At 35.9% G+C, this 24,631-nt stretch overlaps 1 protein-coding gene across 1 annotated transcript in view; it reads right to left on the bottom strand.

Annotated features, from left to right (window-relative positions):
• NKAIN3 (sodium/potassium transporting ATPase interacting 3) overlaps positions 1-24,631 on the bottom strand; it is a 328,125-nt gene that overhangs the window by 14,113 nt on the left and 289,381 nt on the right. The window contains exon 6 of the mRNA XM_026036279.1: positions 8,789-8,849. Coding sequence (XP_025892064.1) covers positions 8,789-8,849 — 61 coding nt within the window. The remainder of the gene's footprint in view (positions 1-8,788; positions 8,850-24,631) is intronic.

Genomic DNA, 24,631 nt, shown 5'->3' with positions numbered 1-24,631 from the left:
TCAAGTGGAAAGCTCAGGAGAGGGAAGCTGGATGCTGGAGTAAGATTGATTTAACAATAGATGCAATCTAAGTGAAAAGGCCAAGGTTCTGGCAACTAGGGGCTGGAAATGCATCCATTTAAAAGCAGATTTAATTTAAACAGAAAGGCCAAGAGGGTGGAAGGTGGAGACTAGAATAAAATCAATATTAAATTAGCTAAGTAGAAGCTTGAGTCAAATCAGCTGGTTAAAAAAAAAAAAAAAGAACATGCCAGAAGTATTTGGGAGTATGGAAGCAATGCAATGGTCTAAGAAACATCAAGGAACTCTCAATTCTTTATATATATATATATGTGTGTATATATATACATGAAATTCATCTGCATATATATGAAATATAACATAATAATACAGAATTAGCAGCAGAAAAGCCTAACATGGATTMAATTTGCAAAATACAAATTTATGAGGTAGCAATTAACTCCTTAATCTCTCCTTTCTAGTTAGCAGTATGAATATCAACTTAAAGCTAAGGAGACTGTGTATACGACCAAATCTGTAATAGTATATATATATATATGACTGAAACACAGCTATATCTCTCCTACCTGTAGCACTGTGCAGCTGGATCTTGTTGCAGACACACGAGAATATTTCAAAGCCATCRTGTGTGCTCACTATTACTGCTGCCATCTACTAAAAGTTTTGGAGAATATCCAAAAAGTCTTGGGCTCTGTGATTATTTTCCACCAAATTTCATGAAAAATTCTCTATCGTCTGCTTATTGGAGAAACTGTGGGAAGACACTGGAGAACTCTTATAATCTGAGTGATTTACTCTGTCCCTTAACAGAAAACAAAAGGTCTGCTAGCTTGCATGAAAATGATATCAAGACTATTAACTCCATATATATGACCAGGCAAGTTAGTCTGATATTAAAACAAAACTTAAGCTTGATTCAGGAAGAAGAAATCTGAGGCAAATTTATAGCAAGAAGAGCTATATCTATATATCTATCTATATCCATATATAAATATAAAAATTTATAGCAATGAGTTTTACTGGAGCTACACACAAACATTTTACTCAAATACATCAGATATTTGGGGAGAATTTCTTCAAGTTATTTGATTCATACCTTGCTGTAGGCTATGCTTTATCAATAAGAAACTGGAACTAGCATACACTGGTCTTCTAGTTGTTCATTTGCACTTAGCTCTGAACTGATAGGACCTGAACCACAGGACCTGAACCACAGGACCTGAACCACAGGACCTGAACCACAGACTTACAGTTGAATATAGCTCTGCTTTTGTAGAAGTACACAGAACTTGCCTGTAAATTGCTTTTGCTAAGTTGTATATAGGCTCATAAAATTGTAACTTTTGTAGGCTCTCAGGCAAGAGTTTTTGACCTTGAAGGGAATTTTCCCATCCAAAACTGGGGCTCTCAGGCAAGAGTTTTTGACCTTGAAGGGAATTTTCCCATCCAAAACTGGGGCTCTGGCGAGGTCCCAGTCCCAGATGACAAGGGAAGTAGGACATACCATATATTACTGATAATAAAGAAAATGCARGTTTTGCTGGTTTGGTTTTATAAAAGCTGGACTCTCTTACAGTGACTTTGGAGACCTCACTTACGGGTGGACGCACCRTGTAAGACCTCCCAGTTGCCAAGAAGATTCTCCAAATCCTCGCTGCAGCAGCGGCTCCCCAGTTACTGTGGATCTGGATAATGGTAATGTATTTAGGCAACTGGTGCTGCATCTTTTTCTTAATCACTATTTTCTTTCTTGTATAATAATAGTTAAGTGCATTGCCTTGTTTATTTTGTCCGTATTTAAAATCTGGTGCCTAGTAAGCTTATTGTTTTGATAGATGTACCATTTCATTTCTGTATTATTTGACATTAATAGTAAACACRACTGTTCTGTCCCTTGGTGTTTGGTTCCCTGTCAATTGGCAAAACAAGCTCACACTTTAAATGGATACAAAATAAATGTTAAATTCTGCATTAAATGTATTTTAATTTCAGGAAGATAATTTGAGAACCAGACGTTCTTTAACTATGTATGAGGATTAAAACTGTAACTGTATCTTGTACATTTTGTCTGGGGAAGGTCAAATCAGAGAGTGAGTAATTTTTTTCTTAGTTGTTTTCCTGTGACTGATTCTTTGTCTTTGGTTTTAAACACAAAGAAAAAGAGAGAGGGGGAGTAATCATGCCTCTGTCACAGACTTTTGCTATTGATTTAGCCAGGATCAAGATGTCTGTTTTTAATATTTATATTCCTTAACTCTTCTAATTTTATAGCATGCCAAAGGTTCTTGGTTGTTCCACTTACATCTGTACACCTGTTTCCATAGGAACTAKGACAAATGTTTGCTCAGACAATTGTATATTTTAACGTAAAAAAGAATAATAATAAGAAAAATATGTAGAGGTAATGTAAAGAGTAAAATATTCCCTCTGTATTTGTCAAATCATTAAATACTTCAGAATTCATTGTGTCAATTGAGTGTAGGAGGGAGACTGGGTTTTCTGTTAATTCACACGTTAAGGCTAACGATAAGTAGRAGGGCACCAACGGGATTGTAAGACATACAGTGTCATTAGACTAACAGGTTTACCCTTTATATTTCTGGCATTTGTGATAGCACTCCAACCTCTCCTCAGGTTCAGAGCATGTGTCTGCAAGGCAATGACAACTGGTGCTAATAGAGAACCCTGATGCTCCCTGGGTGTCATTAACCACTGAAACTGGTGCAGCACCTTGCTTCAAGGAGGAGGAGAAGGAGGAGGAAGAGGAGGAACTCTCTGTCATCTACCAGATGAGCTGTAATACTCTCTGGGCTCACAGGCCTCACAGACCACCTCTGAGGTTGGTTGCATTAGAGTCTCCATCTCTGTAGGAGTCCTCAGTTCCGGAAAACTGTTCAGCTTAATGGACATATAGACTACATCTCAGCTCTGGATCCCTTTCAATACTATGCCAAGCAATACTCTCTTCTGTTGTTTTATCAAAACTGGTTTATCAAAATTCAGGGGTTCAGGGTTGCTGCTCCCGATGAACAGAAACATGCATGTATCTTTTCCATCTCTCCAGAATTGTTCATAGTCACTGCTGTTTTATAGAGATGCCAAAGCCAGGAGAATACTGTAAACTTGGCAGCTATAGTATTATTTCCATGCCAGGTACTAAGACTTATTATCATTTTAAGTCCGTGTCCAGCATATTCAAACACTAGCCATTAATAACGCAGTGCATTTCATTGTCCACARTCACTGCAGCCTCACAGAGAGTGAGAAAATTTCAGTCTTGATTTTCAGTTAGATCTTTTGAGCATGTTTGATTCTTCTAATGAACACAAGTTCAGCACTTCTCCCCGGGTCTTTTTTTTCCCCCTGTATTAATTATTTTATGTCAAAAATTCTCTTTTCAAGGACTCAAATGATCTTAGCTATATGGGAAATTGCTGTTGATCTAAAAAGATTAAATAGCAAGATCCCCAAAACTGCTTRGTTAAACACATATTTATTATATATAAGTATACTCATAGATACAGACATGTATTAGTCTGTTGCTAATATCTGCTGTTGCTAATTCTCATTCCTTCCTTACGTAAAAGCATAACATATTTATGAAAAAATATAATTGCTGGACATAATGCATAACTGCAAATAGTAAAGAAAATGTGAAGAAAAATACCCTCTCTCCTTTGACTGCTGACAACAGATGCTCTGTGGTGTCTATAAATGTAATGCTGTACATCAGATGAAATAATACAGAAGTTTTTCAAAGTGGGAAATAGTATATTTTAATGAATATTTGCCTAATAATAGCAGGTGTTTGTCTCTATAGATATCTAAGTATAGAGGAATGCTTTCTATTTTACAAAGAAGATTCATCTTTCTCTCTGCTATGAAAATCCCTGAGCTCTGAATACAACTAGCAYAGGGGAGAGACAAAAATTTTCCATTTCTTGTTTATTAATTATGCTTTTGTAATGGCTTTTGCTGGACAAAGCTTTCACTTTCTGACAAATGAAAGACCTTTCCCTTGTTCTTGCTCATGCACAAAAGGGGTTTAATCTTCCTTGGGATGGCCATTTGGTGTTTCAATTTTGCCTTTATAATAAATTCTGAAATCATAACTGTTCTCTTGTTTCCTTTCCCGTGTTTTCAATTCTTTCTCCATGTATACTTTATATGCAAGTCAGCTTCCACTTCACAAACTCCCATACAGTACAAAACTATCACTTTTGACATGTGCCAATGTCAAATTTGTAACCTAGTATTCAATAGCTCTGCTGCTATCAATTGTTTCTCAAAGTAGGTCAGAAAAATATTTATAAAATGTAATAATGTATTAATAATGTATTACAATATATTTTGCCTAGTCTCCAGATGCCACTTTATTAAAACCATTCAGTAACACTGACAAGGTGGTAACAAGCTTCTGAGTTCATTTTTAGAAGAAAATGATTCACAAACAGGATAGTGACAGGCTTTTATGATTACAGATCTCACATGTTCTGTTCCTTCAAAAGGGCTTATATAGATTGATAGAGCTACAAAGAAAGAAATGAAAAAAATGAAAGGAAGAGATATAAATAGATTTTTTCATTAGGATGAATGATGGAAGGTATTAACCCAACTACAGCAGTGCACCTTTTACATGTCGCCTTCTTTATTCCTTTTGACCTTCTATCATCTTCCTTCTAAGTAAAAGTTAACTATAGTCTGAAATGTAAGTAAGGTGAGCAATGGCTGGAAATAAATGTTTCCTCAAGCATTATTACTGTACAGAAAAGTGTCCATCAGATGAAATGTCAGCCTCAAAATCCATTTAAGCACTGCTCAGAGGCTAAGCAGGCAATTATTATTAATTTTTAAGTCTGCCTGACAGGTTTCAGACCAAGAACTGGGGTTAACTTGATACACTGAATACTGCAGAATATATTTAATTAGAGGACAGTGACTCTCAGATGGCTGAGGATTTATTCTGTGCCAACTACTGCAACATTACTATAAAATAGAAGTACTTACCTGTGGCAGCATCTGCATCATATTAGAATGCATACAACTGATCTTTCATTGCACATTCTCCAACTTTTGTCCTAATATAATCACTGTCTACTTTTAACCTTACAGTTCTGAAGCACTACTGYATTTATCTCTCAAATAAATTGCTTATCTCTTAAATAAAGTTTACTTCATTATACTGTAAGTTAACGAGTTTTTTTTCAGAATAACTCCTGCTCTTCTCAGCTAATTACTAAACCAAATCATCTGTCCATCTTGTCTTACATGAATGTTTCTTCATTTAAACCATATCTGTGGAATTAATATAAATGATGGAACATTGTAACATACTGTAAGAGACTATTGTGGATTGCGTTTATGTAAGAGACTATTGTGGATTGCATTCTGTCTCGACATTGTTGCCCTATAGTTTTCTCCTGTCTCTGGGAAGACTGAGATATGCCAGGCGTCTTATCTTCATCCAAWTTGCAACTWCTTGGCCTTGACATCCTGTCTGTGGGAAGACTGAGATAYCAGCTCAAGGTTTGTTATCTCTACACAATTTACAACTTCATGGATTAGCCCAAGACCCCAACAATGCTCAGCGGAGCCTGACGAGCGGCGCTGGCAGTTGAGTCGGGGGAGAAGAGGAGCACCAAAAGCAAAAAACTTCAAGAAAGTGGGCGGACTCTTCAAGAACTGGGACAATAAAAGGACTACATTTTACCCCCCCCAAAAAAAAGGAGATGCGCGCTAAGAGAGAGGCTTCTTTCCCTTCTTCTCAACTCTCTTCCAAGAAAATCATCACCTGCACCGAGGCAGAGACGACGAAACATAACTCGACTAGTGGCGGTGGTAACTACTCTTGCTGCATCTCTCCTGCTTGCTTGCTTATCTTTCTTCTTTTCCTTTTTGTTTTCCTTTTCTTCTTCTTCTCTCTGTCCTATCGCTATTATGAAAATAGAGTTTATAAGGTTGTATGGCATTTGACCTCGTTTATGTCTTAATCTCGCTCTTGGGATMGTATCGAAACCTCCCCCGACAGTGGATCGGGACACATACACCAGGATACTAATGAATAAATAGGGATTAAGACAGAAATTAGCAGAAAKGGTTATGTATGTTGACTGACTTTAGAAGCTTGTATTAAAAAAAATGTACAAAATGGGAAATTATTTAACTCTCCTGGTTGTAAAAACTGCTAGATGCATCCATTCGGCTTCTTTGCCCCCCCTTTAGCATCTGCTCGCCTTTGACACATGATCCTCTGGTTAGGGAAAAAATCAATTCCCATGGGTAACTGGAAGGTGATGTGCAAAGCTATAAGCGAAAATGCTAATGGAGTCCAATCATAATGAAGACCATTCAGAGAGCATTAGACTATATTTTTCAAGATGAGTAAAATGATTTTCAGAAAAAAAAGGTAACAAAATACTTTAGTCAGGTTTGACATTAGTAGTGAAGACAAGCAGAAATTAAATGTAATTGTAAATATAATTCTGCTACAGAGAAGGAGTGCTGAGTTGATTACGGATAGTGCATCACCCTAACATCTAATGTATCTAATTKTTTAGAAAATATGTCAACAGTTCTCCATTCACTGTGAGTTAAATTTCCATTGGTATCATATGGTGTGAAACTCTCAAAGCTGGTAAGATCAGCAAGCAGTCAGAGGAAAGTGAAGAGGGCCCTGGATGTCAAAGACAGACCTTGCCTTGACACTTCTGAAGTGCACACGTAAGTGAGCAAGGCCATTAATTTAACAATAACCTTCTTGTGAGAGCTTGAGCATCTATTGCATGTGCTCTCTGCCAGATGACTGTATTTTCCAAGAATGTATTATACACTTTTGTGGGATTTTTCTATTTATTTCACACAGGCCTAGAACACTGATGTATGAAGCACAGCAGTAAGGACTAAACAAAACCAACAGGAATACAGACACACTTATATAAAAAGTAAATGGCCTGACTTCCCAGCTACAGACATACCTGTGTCTTCATGTGTAAACACATGCCCATGAAGTATTATTCTGCTAACTAAACATAGTGAAATCTCTGTCTTCCTAATGAATCTTTGAGTCTTCCTAATCACCTGATGACACCCTAGCACTCCATGAACTTTGTTAGCCATTGTGTCATTAATTAAGTTTCCAGATATCAGTGTGAAACCCTGACTCACCAGAGGCGGATGAAAAGGGTATTTGTCTCTTGATTTTACTAACAAAAGACCCTGTTATACATCTCCAACTAGATTGCTGCTGTGCTCCCATCCTGTCCTTTACTGTCACCTTGTGCCACCAGTTCCTCACTAATCAGCAATTCCTAGCTATCTAACGAAGTCATGTTTAGCTTTTTCCTCTGCCTTAGGACCTGTATTTCAGGTTGCTTTGCCAACTGTTCCTGTTTTTTAATGTATTATTTCACCAGTTTTCACCCAGGTTTCTTGAACTGTTTCTTACTACACCATGTACACAGAATACTTAGGATCCCTTCCCACTCATTATCTATTGAGCTGAACAGAATATAGTATGCAATACTATAAAATACTATGCAACAATGCAACTGCAAAAATGCAATACTATATTGCATAGTATGCAATATTATGGAAAAAAATATTTTGTTTAAGGTTCCTCATACTGCTTTCAGTCAAAAAGTCTGTTTTTCCATCAGAGGCATGAATTGAATTATACTTTCAGTAAGATTTTCAAGATATTACCAAATGCTTTTCTCAGATCAGAAGTAATTTAATTTCCTTTTTTTTTTCACTTCACCCACTAGTGCTAATTCTACAAAGAAACAAACAACTATGTTAAGTTTTATGAGTAAGTACTTATAAATAAATATTTTATTGTATATTATTTATCCTATAGCTGTAAAAAGAATTTTATTCTTGCTGTTTGTTCCATTTTTTCCCCTAAAGACAAGTATACTGCATAACTACATATATATGAGGCAGAGTAATTGACATCATCATCCATTGTCCCTTCTTTTAACAGACTTGTTTGCACATTTTCTCCTCTTCGCTCAGCCAGTATTATTCTCATGATCCTGGCTATCTGCTTACAGACAGTAAGGACAGTCTACATGTATGGGACTTCGTCAGGCAGTCATCATCATCCCTTTGCACACAGCAACCTTGTTAAACATTCACCATATTCTGGTTTTTGAAATGCTCACTTAAAGACTTTCAGTAAATACTTTTAAAATGGTGTTCACACTTTTTTTTTTTTTTTCAAAATGGCTGGAAATATATTTGGGTTATACCTATATCTATCTATCTATCTGTATCTCTATATATTTGGGTTTACTTCATAAAAGCAGTTTAAGAGGGTCAGCAGCTCACATACATATACAATCCAGTTAATTATAAGCATTGACATGACTGTCAATGAGAATGGTGCTGAACACTGTAGATGGCCAGACCTGCCATCTGCATTAACTTTCCAGTAAAATGATCATTAAAAAGAAAAGACTATCTTCACGAACTTTCATTCAAATTTAAATGTACATACGTAAATATTTATATGTATGCACTACGCTTTCGAGCAGTATTACTCTAAGCCATGCAAGTAGTTTACAGACCTGTATCAATGGATTTAATAAGCATGACCCTGACATCTGTAGTACCCAAACAAGCATGTATTTGAAAAAGAATTGTGTGCATGAATCCCACATCCTCCAATTTTTCTGATTTTGCTCTTCATCTTGGTAGCTAGTGCAAGACTAAGTCTCACCCCAGATCATGTGGCTCCAGAGATGGATAGATGTGTATCAGTACTTACAGCTGTCCTCTTCCTCCATGAAAATACTGATCACGTAGCAGGCATACACAAACCCAATGAGCTGCATGAAAGAAGAGGAAAAGCAATCATCAGGGCATTTTGAACACATATTTAACTTTTTGTACATACAATACTATATAAAAACAGGTGTCACTACTATATTTCGAAAAAAAAAAGATTTTATTTCCTGAATTTCTATACAAATTTCAGTGCATGTGATCACAAAAAGCTAAACTAAGCAGATTCTCTGCCTATGCTGCATTATATTCTAAAATCTTTTCCCCTTTTCCAGACTGAGACCATATGTAGTATTTTGAATAATACTATTTAAAGACATTGGGATCTAGATGTTCAGCTATTACTCACATTCCTTTGTTTGTTTGACAACTCACATGATTTTATCCAAAYTAACTCTAGCTTCCTAAGCACTTAATTTGCATGTTAAAAATGAAAACCTTTACTAAGGAATTAAGCCATAGTCAAGTTACTGCAGAATTCACAGGAGTGGCCATTTGTRTTATCTGAAGAGTTTCTGTGAAAAACTGCATGGCAAAATTAATATATTGTGTGAAATATCATGATGCTGCTAAACTGTAAAACATGTAAAGCAGGAAAAATCTTCTCAGTAAGGCCTGTCAGTAAACCACATTGGCTATGAAAGAAATGAGCAGCCTCATTCCCCAAAGGACAAAACCAAAAAAACCATACCAGTGTTTTAACAGTGGCTCCAGGAAGAAGTTCCTTCACAACCAGTTTTTGTGTGGCTTGTGCTATAGAGAGGAAGGGATTAAGATTCTCTGGAAAAAGGAATAGGAATTTTGCTTATTCCTTTTTCATGTAGATAAAATGTTTCCTTCTGACTGTCACCAAGAAGGAGAAAATTCCATGAGGCAAGGAAAACCTATTAAACTGTACTTCCAAAACATAGTCATGCTTGAGAAAATACTGTTTGTGCAGCTGTGCTCAGTCCAGGCTATCTGAAAGCCTTGAAAAGATTGCTCATGAAAGATTTCTAAAATAACCCAGAGATTATTATTATTTTTTAATCCTTGTGGTGAGGTCCATTCAAAAAATCTAATTAAAATAGTTCTTTTAAGAGTGTCACGGATCAKCCATCTGAGAAAGAGGTGATTTAATAGTATCTAGACAGGTGTAAGCTCCTTTGGGGGTGCTGAGATCATTCCAGCCTTTCTTGTTGGGCTTCACCAGGAGCTTTGCAGGCAGTTCCAAGAGCCTTTCTACAGACAAAAACCTTGTCTACACCAGGAAATTCAGCGGAGTTAAGATGAATTAACTAAAGCTGTAAAAATCAATGCACGTAAGATAAAGTATATTAAATCCCTGTGTGTGCTTTCCCATTCAAAAATAAAGTGGCCTTAGTTCATGGTAGCTTAATCCTCCTCCAAGGGATTAATCTTCCCCAGGGAGAATGAAGCTGCAGTACACTAAAGCCAAGTTCCTTGTAAACAAGAGCTGTCATGCTGCGGTGGCACCATCCTGCCACGGAGTCCTCTCGGGATACCCCGCTCACTGGTGCTTTCCAAAAGAGCGTGTGTGAGTTTAATCCAATTTTAATCTGCTGAGCTGAGCTGGCTGCAGCATTGACAGTTTCACCGTGTAACTTCACTGTATGGCTACTCTGAGGTAGCTAAGTGCCAAGCAGCTCCCAGACAGTCACAGAATAACCCCAGTTAGGACAGAGTCGTGCCTGGGTTAATAACTCCTGCTAAGCAGAGCTTGCTGGCACCGCACAGGGTCGTGGCAATGGCAGCTATGGGGTACACATGAGATGTGCCACGCTATGCCACATGATGAATAAAGTTTACAATCGAGATGTTAGTTGAAGATTTATAAGCACAGCAAAATACTTTTTTGGGTCAGAGTTTTGTGGGTTTGACACTGACTTTCATGGGAACACACACGGAGTATAACTTCAATTATATGGTTTCCATTCATTGAGGAGCTGTGCAATGCTCACAGTTAGTGAAGGTGKTGTTTGATTCCACCAGACCATAGCCTCCCAGGATAGAAAGAGGTTTCCACTCTAATATGTAATAATCTACTTGGCACGATGAAGAAGGCAACTGGAAAAAACTAAAAGAGTAAAACTTCTCTCCAAGAAAGTATGGAGCTCGCAAGTCTGTGKTTTTTTTTAGCAGTCATAACAGCTTACACTTCGCTCTTGCCATAGATCTTCACCCTAAAGTAAATCTTTTCCCACTCATTTTAGTGTTTGACACATACTTTGTTGCAGTATCTTTACCTAATCTCTTTCTTCTTTCTTCAAAACCAGCAGCCTCTCTCTGCTTCTCAGTATTTTTTTATAATTCTCAGCATTAGCAGGTAAACATTCCTCARTCAATCAGGTTGAAATCACAGCTAYGTGTCATGTTTATGGCATATCTTTATTTAAAATATACCATTTCTCCCCTGACTGATTATTTATTAAAGGCTGCAGAAATGAAAACATATATTCGCTCAGTCTCAATTATGTAGTCTTTGGTAGGCAAAGGGAAGATCAGATATCTAATCATGCTGGAAAGCTTCATAACTCCCCATCCCCCATGAATATCCTTCTGTGATTAAATGACAGAATGCATATTTTTAAAACAATAAAGCAASAAAGAGAAAAAGAATCCTTGAACATCTATTGTCGGGTGTAATGGACAGTAATGTTTAGCTTGTAACTAACACGCTAGCAATTACAGTTGGGCAACTGATAACTACAGCACAATTAAGATGAAGTGATAAAGTGGGAATACACCCTGCTGCAGACTGGACTTGTCTCCAGATCTTTAAACAGAGTTACATCCACCACAGTGTGAACAATTTTATAAATGAATTAATTAAAATTTCTTCCTTTGCTTTATTGATGGACATACTAATAAAATATTTATTCCAACAAATTACTTTTGCTATCTTGATTAACCCAGCTGCTGTTTAATTAATAACGTTATGCTCTTGTGAACCCATCCAGCCATCATGTTAATTGCCAATTTGTAGTGAGCTGGCTGGTGTGTGCTGCCTGGTTTCTCAATATTGGAAATGTTGGCTATYGGCCTGGCACCAAGCGATAGACTTAAATCTGTTGTTCCCTGATAACTAAAGAAAACATGAGCTAAATGACCTAGAAGATATTTATTTTTCTCATCCTTGTTTTCAATAAGCATTCAGAGGGACAACCAAGCTGCTTGAACGGGATGTCTGGAGCATTTAAATTCTCTAGCATCTAATGGAGCAAGTGAGAATCTTCAGCTCGGTTTGGAGAAGAATCCACATGCTAAAGTGGACGTATCTYGGCAATGCTCAGCTTGAAGACATAAAAGCCTTCTGGAATCCACCCCCGCCCATGGGGTTGCCTTTCTCATCTGCAGAGCTCATTCTAGCCAGCTTTCTCAGAAGACACCTTTGGAAGAAACTGAGCTGGGAAGATGCTGGTGTCCCTGATTTTGTCCAGCTGTACAGTGGCACAGTACATCCTGCTCTAGATACACTATCTATCCACCTCTGGGGTGAATAAATAACATATAAAATAATCAAATATTTTCCACAACAAGAGCTGTGTTCCCCTCACACAGGGGGATTAATCTTTCAAGTTGGGTCAAAGTAAAGCAGGCCTAGCCAAGAAAATGGGATAAACTTCAGACGCATCAGACACTGGCCACGGCTGGATACAGGACACTGATTAGTCCTGGAGAACCACCAATGTTTTGGTACCAAAAATCTTGTTTTTTACATGACTAGCTGATAAAYATTGCTCACATTCCCCAAATCATACTGATTAGCAGGCTCAGGGTTTGAGAAACTATCATCACCTTAGATGTGGACTGTGCAAGAGATTTCTTATTAGTGAAATATTGGTACATTTATATGAGGTTATTATCAAGACTTACTGCATAATCTATTTTCTGCTGATAGCCTTAGGTAGAGGTGAAATTTTAGGCTCTTCTATTAGATTCCTATGTAGACAGAATAGTCTCTAGAGGACTTAAATGCTTTAGTCTAAGTAAAATCTCCAGGCTTAAGATACGGACATCTGCATGAAATATAAATGCCTAGTTTAATAGAAGTGAAATTAGATTATATAATTGACCATCATTAAATGGTTAGAAACTATGAAAAGTTGTAAGAAATTAAAATAACTAATCATCCGAGCAAATATATGCACTGCTGTATTATTGCTTTATAAATGAATATCACTATAATCTATCCTATTAAAAGAGAACCGATCTGAGTTGGCTATATATATATACTTGCAAATTAATGTATTTTATTTGGTACCAGATAACACAGATCAATCTTTTCTTAGGAAAATGAGGAAAAATATTAAATAAATTTAAAATGATTATTTAAATCAAGGTTCTTGTCTGCAGATTGATTTTTTTTATTTGAATTGATGATATAAATCATTTTGATTTAATTCAGTCTATTTGACTTTATCACCATCAGTTCTTATAATATATATGATTGCTCTCCTATTTGTTTTATGCATCGCAATACATTCAGCTGGTTAAAGGAGATATATCACTGCGTATGGGGTATATAAAATTAAACGAAACTGTGTCCTAAGCTGTTGGATTAATCTTTGAGATCAGGTGTACAATAGGACACTTCTGTTCCCATAAAACTACCTTGAAGAGTTGTGTAGGCATCATTTCAAGAACATAGTACTGTCCAAATAAAGGGAAAAAAGTCTCAGCAAGCAATAAGGCTGTCAGAGCAAATATACAATGTTATAGTAAAATTAGATTTGCAAGATATCTCAGATGCAAAATATCTGACTGACTATGCTACATGTTCTTCTATAGCTCCAGTCCATCCAATTTGCAATCACATTGAATATGGATTTTCCTGGACTTCCTTATAATGGATAACTGCTGAAGAATATTTATTTCTCATCTGTAGCTGTAATATATGAGAAATATAACCTGTAAAACACAGTTTTTTTTTCTGTAAAATCTTTTAACTATTGTCAATTTCCCTGCAAAGTTTAAGAAAGCAAGAAAAAAAGAAGAAACTTCTAAAATAAGATGGTTATATGTAAAACAAAAGGTGTAGATACACAGCCTGGTAAGACTTCTTTAATGAAACTTCTACAATGGAAAATATGTAGCAAGCATAAAATTACTGTAGAAAAAAAAGGTTAAAATGTATTAAATATAAATCATGTTCACTATCTTCTCAGGAAGAAGCTCTCTTTCAGAAGAGCTAACTCATTTTTAGGAAGGAAGGAAAAGAACTTCACTAATTCATCTTCCTAGAAGCCTATTTGCAACTACCATTTTTAATGCTCCACAAAGAGAATTGTAAAACCTTTTCCTTCATTTAAAGGCTATTAAAGCCTTGAAGTAAATCAGAATACGATATATAAGAGAAATAGGATCCTAGGATCTCTGTGTAAATATGCTTTAATTAATGAGTCAACAAAATAGAACTATAATTAAGATTATCAGGCAAAAAAAAAATTAACTACACATATATCATGAAAGTAACAACAGATTAAAAAATGCAATATGGAGAGAAAGAGACAGTATTAAGAATAACTGTAAATAATTATGTACTATGTCTGCATCAYAAGTCCCAACCTTGAAGTACTTAGTAATCTTGAAACACAGAAGCAGACAAATAACAAGAAAAACTATCAAGAAAACACAGAAGGATATGTTAGCAGCATTTCATCACAATCACATAATGTTGTAGAAATATTTTTTCTTTCCTTCATCTTCCTCAAATCCATTGGATTTGACTTGAATTAAAGTCAGGCTTTAGGGCCACTGCCTACCTATCTCAGTTACATGACTCAGAGTCAGCCCAGTCTGGCTGTGCCATTGAGAGCTGTAGCAAAGAGTTCCCCATGGGCTACAACTCAGGACTGAAATGGATTGAAGAGTGAATACTCTGAACGCAATGACAGGAAGTTACTGATGCTTTTGTCTTATATTAGTAGGGAAGAAGTGAGTTAGCACAGATACTAAAATAAATTTATATTCTTAAAATATGCAGTGAGGTTGCTGTTAGCCAATACTGCAGGAAATAATCCTCTTGAATATCTATCTAGTGCTGGGAGATGAGAAGAGCATGTTGAAAAGACTGAACCAGTTAGGCTTTTTTTTTTTTTTAAAAAAATTCTGCCTTTTGTCTGCTTTTATGAAGTTCTGCTCTCACCAGTATCCTTTCCTCTTTACACTAAAAGCTGCATCTGATCATCTAATTTTCCCAAACCAAGAGCAGAATCATTATTGGCCGTACTTGGCCTGGAAATTTATTTCTCCACTAGAGCAAACATATCACTGACCTTTAGGAAGGTCTTAGCGCTCAGATTGCTAAATGGACTTTCTCATGGTGCTGTTTCCTGTTTCCGACCAGTTTGATCAGGGCTGAGAAAAAGGCATGCTTTCTCTCACGTGCAAAACTTAGTTGCTGCTTATTCCCCTACTTGTTTTTGTTTCAGGATCTTTAGAAAAAAAACTATATCTTCTTAGAATACAAAGCTGGAGGATTTGGCTTAAAATGTTTAATGCAGCCTCTGTAACACAGGCCACAGAATTTCAACTCGGTACTCTAATAGCACAACAAGGTAATTGTCAGAGCATCCCTCCCAGACTAGGTTGGGGCACAGTACTCCAGATGAGTCACTTCCTCAGAAAGGATCAATTATTATTATTATTGTCATCCACTCATTCAAAAGCAATAAAAAAKTCCCATGTGTTAATCTTATTTATTTGATTGTCTGTTGTGTGATGGGTATGTTCTATATTTTAAATGAAATGAAAGTCTCATTACGTAAAAAGGTCGAACACAGTATTTAAACATGCTGGCTAGAATACAGTGCTTTACCCTACAGTATATCAATCACTTCTCAGTGATTTAAATGAGCACTGTGGACATCACTTCTGCAAAATAAAGGCAACCTCCTAATTAAAAGTTCAAGAACAGAATGAAGGAGAGGGAGAAGAAGAAGGTGGTAAAAAAAAGAAGAGGGGGATCTAATGAAATTAGAACCATGACAGAAGTCTGTCAATGAGTAGAGCTAATGGACTCACTTTGACTTGTGACAAGCTGCTTGGGAAGATTTCTGAACCCCAGAGAGACTGCTTATGTGTGTAGGATATACCAGAGTATATTCCTTTCAGAGCTTCAGCATATCGCAAATCTTGGACATGTATTTAAACACACTTTAAAAAAAAATTCATTGCTTATACTGCAATCATGGAAGATATCAGTTGCTGATAGGATGTCAGAGGTAATTTTTCTCCTTATTAGATTAAAATATTGATAATGTTGTGTTATTTACAACAATAATGGTTAAGTATTTGTGAAAATGGCCACAAATAATGCATTTTGATTATAAGCAGTAAGAATTATTTATTTTCCACTTCATCTTTTCTTACTCTTCATGTACAAGAAAAACAATACCTGAATGAACTTACTACAACACCATAAGATAGTACCCATTTAAAGACAAGCAAACTACGGTATGGGAATACAGGTGCCTAGTTTAAGATCTCAGCGAGGTGACTAAAAGTAAGAATAGAATTAGAGAATAGTAGGAATCAGGATGTAATATTCTCCTTTACAGATAAGTTACGAATACCTGACTATTATTAGCTAAGAGTAAAGATATTACTACTCTAGTTTATGCTAATCCACAAACATGGCTTGAAAATKATATGAACAGAAGAAAACCTTTCCCTACCAACATTTATGTTTGAGTATCTGCCAGTGGTTAAAAACAACAAAAAGCAACTCAAATACAAAACATATTAGCTCATATTAGGAAATGTTCTATGATACAATGAACTGCATAGTAAGATTTAGTCTCTGCATTTACCACACTACTCTTATTCTCCTCTTCCCTCTCCTCCCCAAGGAACATTCAGACAGGGTTTTCAGGTGCTKTAGACAAAGAAATGCACTTCAAAAGCAAGCTCCTTAAGAGTCACACTAGCTTAGACCTAGCACTAATTAAATCACATAAAAATAGGCTTAAATAATAACCGATATCTGGTTTAAATTCGTATGAGTGTTGACATTTGTACAAGGCAGCAGGGCTGAGCTCAAGTTTTTAATAGCAAAACAATAGCAAATTGTCAGGGGGACTTAGGAGCTTTAGTATATCACACAAAAGTTAGATAAAGGAGCTCCTTCTACATTGYAATTCTGATTTTTCTAATCGATTAACATCTGATGGCATGTTTATCAGATGTTCTGCCATGGRCGCTTGTACTTGCCTATGAATCTGCCATATTCAAAACAGAACAAATGACTCTAGATTGAGCCATAGTGGGGGCTGGTTTTGCTCTGTCAAAGAAGGAATGTTATCATCAAAAATGTGTTTGAGTTTATATGCTTGTCAGGTAACCTCTCTCTTCTCTCAGCTATAATGTCTAAAATTGGGCAATACAAGTATTCTGCAGTTGCAATATAGGCAATTTTGAAAAACTCTTGTATGACAGTTTGTTTTCTTTTATAGCCATCCTTCCCATTATAGTTTCTCGCAGTATGAATGATATTGTTTAATTCTTTCCGGCTGCTACCCAAATGTGCGGTTGGAGGTACATAGACACACACATACACACACACACAGGTGCCTATAATGTGTTGTGAAGTGGCCTGCTGTGAGATATGAGAAGCAAGACTACCATAAAAACAGAAATGTTATCAGTTTGCTCAGGTATTCCTAGTTAAACTATGTGTTAAAGGTTTCTGCGCTGGATTCCCACTGGGCAGATAAGCTATCAAGGACTGCAGTGAAGCCCTACCAGAACCAGGCAGCTTTCTAACAGGCCGCACTGCCTAATGAATTTCAGAAGCTGCTTCTCCAGTCATATCTGACTCGGTGAGATCATTTATACCACCTGTCTCTGGTAGAGTTCATACRCTTGCAATATATGGTTTCCCTGTGTGAGCATCCAAGTTTCTTTCTACGACACAGGAGATGCTGCTGCTTCTGGTCTCCATGCATGAAGTCAGAAACTGAAGTATACCTCCTGAGAGACRAAGGTAGGTAAAGAGAAAATACAGGCCAACTCCTCCGAGCAATTARAATGGGGGCTGCTCTTTGGCAAGGAGGCTCTTCACTGTGTGTCCTTAGAGGAAACCAAGGAAACCATAGACAGGAGATCTTGAGGCATCTCATCAAAACAGGAAACTTTGAACATCTGGAAAAGTTTTATGTAATTTATCTACATTCATTGGACTTGCTACTTGCCTTTTCTGTCTCTTCCAAGTGCCGGTAAAAGCAATTTTAAGGCAACTAAACCATGATGTGCTGCAACGTAAATCTGAAGAGGTCTTTGGGAAGGCAAACTTTATGTCACTCTTTGACTTGCTCTTGAAGTTCCATAACATGGTGTGCAGTAGGAGAGCTAGCTCACTTAAATAGAACTCAGGGAGGTTTATTTTATAGCTACCTCTGAGTTCTTTGTAACATCAACAGTGATAACGGTCAATTTTCATTAAAAAGAAAACAGCGGACAGGTGGTCTGGTTCCTGTAGTAAGCAAACTATCAAAATCAGTCATTGTTCAGTTTGAAGATACAGGAACAAATATGGTGATAGAAGGAGGAAGAATTAATAATAACAGACGGGGAAAGCATTGTCCCATAAAAAAAGCCCTTTGGAGGAATAAATGATCTAATTGACATAATGTACTGGATTTCCAAAAAARTTGTTGACCAGATCCCTAATCAGAGCTTCTCAAGAACTACATGCTCTTATGTAGATGCTGATCAGCTCCTATATTGCTCATATTTTACTATATTTTGGTCATTTACCAATCTTTGAGATTAATAGGTTAATCCCCTTTATTCCATGATACACAGTGACAAAAATTTCCTGAATAGGGCCATACTCAGCCCTGTGCATGTCAAAGTACTCAAGAATGATGCAGAAAGTGGGGCAAGGAAGTCAATAAACTTTGATAACAATGCCAAATTCCTTAGGGCAGTAAAAATGAAAGTTGTCTGTGAACTACTGCAGATGGATCTCATGACATTGAGTGACTGGGTCATAAAGTTAGAGTTGAAATGCAGTGTCAATAAATGCAAAGTAACACACAGGGAAAAACACCATAGCTACACACACACAGAACCAGGCTTTAAATTTGTTATTGCTTCTCAGAGACCTGGTGAATAGCTCATTGAAAACATCACCTCAGAGCTCACTAGCAGTCAGAAATGAGCATCAGGTAGTAGGAGAGCAGTGGAGAAGTAGAATATACGCCATTGTATAAATCCCTTGTGCCATGCATCTTCAGTGCTACATAAAATTTCCTTTCCATACTCATCTCATAAGCTGCCGAATGAGAGAAAGTACATGCTAATCAAAGATATAGACAATTTCAGAATAAAGGGAGATTGAACAAATGTTCTCTTTACTCTGATGACAGAAGTATAAAAAAGTCATGAATGGTTTGGAAAAGATGAATACAAAATCAGTCTGCTTCTCATTGTATAAGAAGAGTAGAAAATAAAAATAAAGTATCAGATCACAGACTAAATGGAGCACTTTCCAACACAAGCTTAAAGTACATTTTCCACACAAATCATAATTAAACTGCAAGCTCAATGATAYAGGCTGATGGTGAGAAGTATAAATGGAACAAAAGCCAATTAGATATTGTGTGCTCACCAAAAAAGTGCTCACCAAAGGCTTTGACAAATGAGAATTGCTGCTACAACAAACTTGTCCTGGGAATTCTCTATGCCTTTAATATTTTTAGGAGCTAAGTGCCCACATTTCCTGAATTAAACACATCAATTTATTATTATTTATATTGGTTAAATTCAGCAGTGATCCAAATAGCTGGAAAAAATAGAAAGATAGAACTCTGACTTCCACTTTGGGAAAGAGCTGAAAAAAATAACTCTAGACAATGTATGTAGTAAAATTGCAACATGATATTTGTTGAATTGTATTAGGTTAATACTGGCCCCATTCTGGTTYGGGATTTTATATGAAAAGATCTAGTTATCCTAATTATTTCAGATGAAAAATCTAGATGATTCCAGATGATGCACCCTGTGCCACATGCTCTAGATGTCCTTACTTGAGCAGGGGAGGTTGGACTAAATGATCTCTAGAGGTCCCTTCCTACCTTAACCATTCTGTGATTCTGTGAAAAAGAAAACAAAACGTTAGGTAGTTACAGATAAAAAAACTGAAAACAGGTATGATTGATGTCTGATATCATGTTTGTTTATTAGGATTACTTTTAGCAGTTCATAATTCAGTATTTCTTTGTGGCTTTATTCGCTGTGAGGGAYATGGATTTTCTGGAGCCAGAAAATCTTGCATGGTTGATTTATGAGTAAAGAGGATATAAAGAAGTCAATATTCTCCATGGATTTGATCCAGTTGTCATTAAAAGAAAACACTCTAGTCTACCAATAACTATTGGATTAATACTTAAGAAACGAAAAACTCCAAAATGAAAGAAAGGATGTGCTACATCAATCATTACATATCTAAAACACTCTTCCTGCTCTCTGTGGGACTCCTATTCACTGCCCTATCGCCAAAATGGACATCAGTCTCCAAGTCTCCAAGACCATACCTATGACCGATTTTTATTTTTCAAAATTTTCAAAAAATTACTGCATCTTTAGTCATGCAGCTGCAGCTATACTTAAATCAAAAATTATGCACAGGAACAAATTTCCTCTTTGATTAAAGAATTAAAGTGTGGGAGAACTATTGGTATGCATGATTCAGAATATCATCTGTTTTGTCTTGAGAATTTACTTGAAGAAACCTCCTTCAAATGCAGATACTTAGAATAAAATTGTTCCTTTGTTATCTCACTTTTTTTTCTGATAAACTGGCCTGAAAAATTCAGTCTCCTTCTTCTTCCATATGGATTTTCCAGGAAAAAAATGAACCGAGGATTTATTTAGGAAAGTTCGGTAAATTTGCTAAATGAACTGAAATTCGGGTAGGGAAGCTTGGTAAATTTTCTAAAATCTGAAAAAAAATCATTTTCATTAGCTGTACTACTATTGCTGGTTTAGAGATTGTGAATACAAATGTGATCTAAACTTCAGTAGGGCTCAATCTTTCTTAATCTTCTGCTTTCCTTTGGGATATAGCTCATATTTTACATGTGTGCATGTGAAAATGTTTGTAGTTACAAAATGACAGTCCCTCAGGTTTGCAGCATTAAACATCAAAGATTTAAGGCCTCTAACTTATATGTGCATTAAATATTCATAGTGCACTTAGCTGAAAATATTTGGTATCAGTTAGATTTAAGAGAGAGATGGTAAAAAAACAGTTTCACTATGACAAAGCCACGGGGCTCCCCAAACTAGGAATAACCTAAACCTAACCTCCTCATAACCAAAGTTCAGGAGTCAAAACACCAATACATAAGTCTTACCTAACGGTGACATATGTCTCCTTACGTCTTTTAGATGTTGAGACYAGGTTTCATCGCTACTATAGTGTTAAGCAGGAAGGAAAAAGTCTTATTAAAGAAAAAAMAAGTAATTCTATTCAATGGCAAAACTATCATTCAGTCCAACTGTCTAGTAGTATAATAGCTGGATGAAATGAGAAATTTAACTCACTGGTTCACTGATTCAATTTTAATTGCAATTTTGATTGGATCATGTGTTCTGCCCTTTCCATTAGCTGTAATGTAGTAAATTATCTTAATGATGCTCTTGTTTAAGTATATATTTGATGTTTTAACAAAATCCATAACAACTTTATAAAATAAGCTGTCTTCTCAGATTGCAATATGAATCATGAAGACATTACAGTTAGCAAAAACACTTACAAACCACTTTTATCCATATTCAAAGTGATACTTTAACAACAATATTTCAGGCTGCATTAACAGTGTATTAAAGTAAACTGTGCRATACAATCCCCCAAATTAAACTGAAGAAAGAAATAATTTTCAAATAATCTCTTAAAAAATGCAAATAATGTATTATGTCTGGAGAAAAATTTTAAATATGAATATTCAGTAACTTTATTTTCAGATCTCTGATATGAAGAAGATATGAAGAAACTACATATCATACCTGTTGATGGATTATAAATGATTATAAAATGTAATGCTAAAATGCAGTTAATCTCTTTTATACTTGGAAATATTTCTGACCAAATACTTTCAAGGACAGACTGGATTTTTTTCCAGTTATGTCTGTACCCAGATAGATATTTAACCAGTAAAGCTGTAGTCATCCCAGATTTCTAGACAGATCAAGAGGCTACTCTGGTAAAACCTATTTTATCTTTTCATATCACAATGGAAGCTTTAATTAGTTTCAGTCATTGTTCATTTTCTTATCTTTCTTTTCAATATGTACCTAATCTATCCATTCTGTACCTAGGTCATGTCTTATCTGCATTACAGAAAGTGAATAATCTGGGCCAAAAGAATTTTCTCTCCCTAATTGTCCATACAGAACTCTGGAAACTAGATACTTTGAATGGCATTTCTAGTTTTTTATACTGTTAGTTCTAGTATTAAGTGTAGTATTGAATCATTCAAAGAAAGATTTAGTAGGTGTTAATGACATTTTAAGTACTGAGTTACAGTCAAAAAAGGAAAACAGTTATTGACAGATACATCAACAGACAGTTGGGTAAACAACTCTTCTACCATGCATTTTCCATATTCTCTGTAACATCTTATCTGTAGAATGTATTTTTGTCCAGATAAAGTGCTTTATTGGCCCTGCCAGCTTTATCTCTTTAAAATATGTGTCTTTTTTTTTTGATGTGATGGACTAGCAAGAACAAAATAATTTCAGTTAGAGCAATATATATGTATATTAATTTCTCCTAGATAACTAACTGCATTTTTATGTTTGTATTCTGCCTTACATGCTAACTCAGCCTGAATAATAAACAACAGACATTAATGATTAGCATTGAAAAGCTATGTTATTTTAGGATAGGGTAGGATTAGATAGGCTTATCTTACCTTTTCCCTTATGTTTTTTTATGTACAAGATAAAAAATGTCAGAAAGTACAGTTAAGAGAAAGAAAAGAAGAAAGAAGGAAAAAGAAAGAAAGAGATTAAGAATGAACTAGAGGTTGCAGAAGGATTGTCTGAACTAGAACAAAATCCTTCCTTAAGGGCATATTTTATCACTGCTTCTTTACAATTGGCCAGCTGATTCCACAAAAGGCTATGGAAATAGCTATGTGTAATCTACAGCTTATCTGGGACTTCAGACTAATCACTCTTTTCATTTCTGTTGCCTTACCTATCTGTTTTCTGATGCAAAGGGGAATCTACTGGAATTTGTTTAACTGCAAGTTGCTTGTTTGTATTGCATACAAATTGCATGCTTTGCACAGTATGGTTATTTCTACCCCATTGCAGAGCTTAAGGACACCCACCAATGTGCTTCACTGTTTTGTGTTCCTGACTATTCCTGGTTTTCCCGAAGGAGCACGTCAAGACTAAGAAAAGAAGAGAGTGCTCAGGTTTTATGATTTATATTTCTAAATTCTTCCTGCAGTTACAGCTCAACTAAATTTAAATAAAAGTGCTTCTGGAGAGCAGTTACTCTCCATTTATAAGGACACTTCTAGATCTGACTCTAGCTATAGATCAGTAAGGTAGATCTTAGGAATGGCATACTTGGGACCACTTTGTCCTGGTGGAGTGCAATTGATTTCACCTGAATCCAATTAGGTGGCCCTAATACTTGATGAAATGACAACAGAATGTGCTGCTTTGGAATCTTTTTTGATGTGSTATAGGAAAAGCTTGTATTTTCCTAAAATACAGTCCTATAGAGAGGTTACAAGTCCTTAGAATAACCTGCTTGAAATGTCAAAGTAATTTCATAACATATTTTACACTCAATTAATAAGTACATGACATGCTATTTTATAGAAATGATATCTAAGCATATAAAATCATAAAAAAAAACTTAAAAAATGACCAGATATTGCAGCTGAGGCTGCTCAGAATTCATATCTTCAGTGAATACCAGCTAATACTGTGGTAGCAATTATTGGATTACAAACATGGTAGCATTCAAATATGGCTTTATTGAAACATTATTTTAATACTKTTTAAGATCAAATTATTCCAGACGGTTAATCTGAAAACCCTCTCAGCTAGGCCTGTCAGGGATTCTACAAGTTTAATCAGACTTTTAATATACTGATGTGCTTTGAGCAGCCTGGATCCTCTGAAGAAAAAAATCCTTAGAAACAGTCTTGAAGAGAATGATGAAGATATCTGACTAGTGGCAGCAGCAGTTATAAACATCAAGAGAATCCTTGAGTGCATTGAATTTGGGCAGAAAGTAACAGGAAGCATATTAAAGCAATACAACTGTACCCAGGAATGAGGCAGTTCTATCAGAGAAAGCTTCTTTTGATTTTAACATCCTTACTGGCAATAAGTATTGGAGACTTAAACATTTTGAAAGGAAAGGGGAATATGTAAAGAATTAGTACGCAGGTGTGAGTCTCATCTATATAGAAAAATCATCCTAATTGTTATTTCTAGCATTTCACTTTTGTCAGAATCTGACAAAATACTGTTTTGCAATATACTGAAGCTTTTCAAGCTAGAATGAATACAGAATAGATACTATCCACTGCCCTGAAACACAATATTTACACATATCTACACAAGTACAAATATTGCTAATTAGTTCGTATGTSAAGTAGATAGCTAGATATTAGTAATTTCATTTAATGGCATGAAAACAGGGGCTTATTTATAGCGTTTTTTTTTTCTTTACTTCCCACCCCATCATGCCAAAGTCAAATAATAACTCTAATACAGACAATTTTCAGCTTTATCTTATAGGGCTTTTTAGCAGCCTTAAAAGCCTTTAGCAAATACGTGTTTGTGGACA

Source organism: Nothoprocta perdicaria, unplaced genomic scaffold (assembly GCF_003342845.1).
Source record: "Nothoprocta perdicaria isolate Ctin4 unplaced genomic scaffold, notPer1 scaffold_175, whole genome shotgun sequence".
Taxonomy (NCBI): domain Eukaryota; kingdom Metazoa; phylum Chordata; class Aves; order Tinamiformes; family Tinamidae; genus Nothoprocta; species Nothoprocta perdicaria.
The sequence above is the reverse complement of the archived record's forward strand: the minus strand, read 5'-3'. Positions and strand labels throughout refer to the sequence as shown.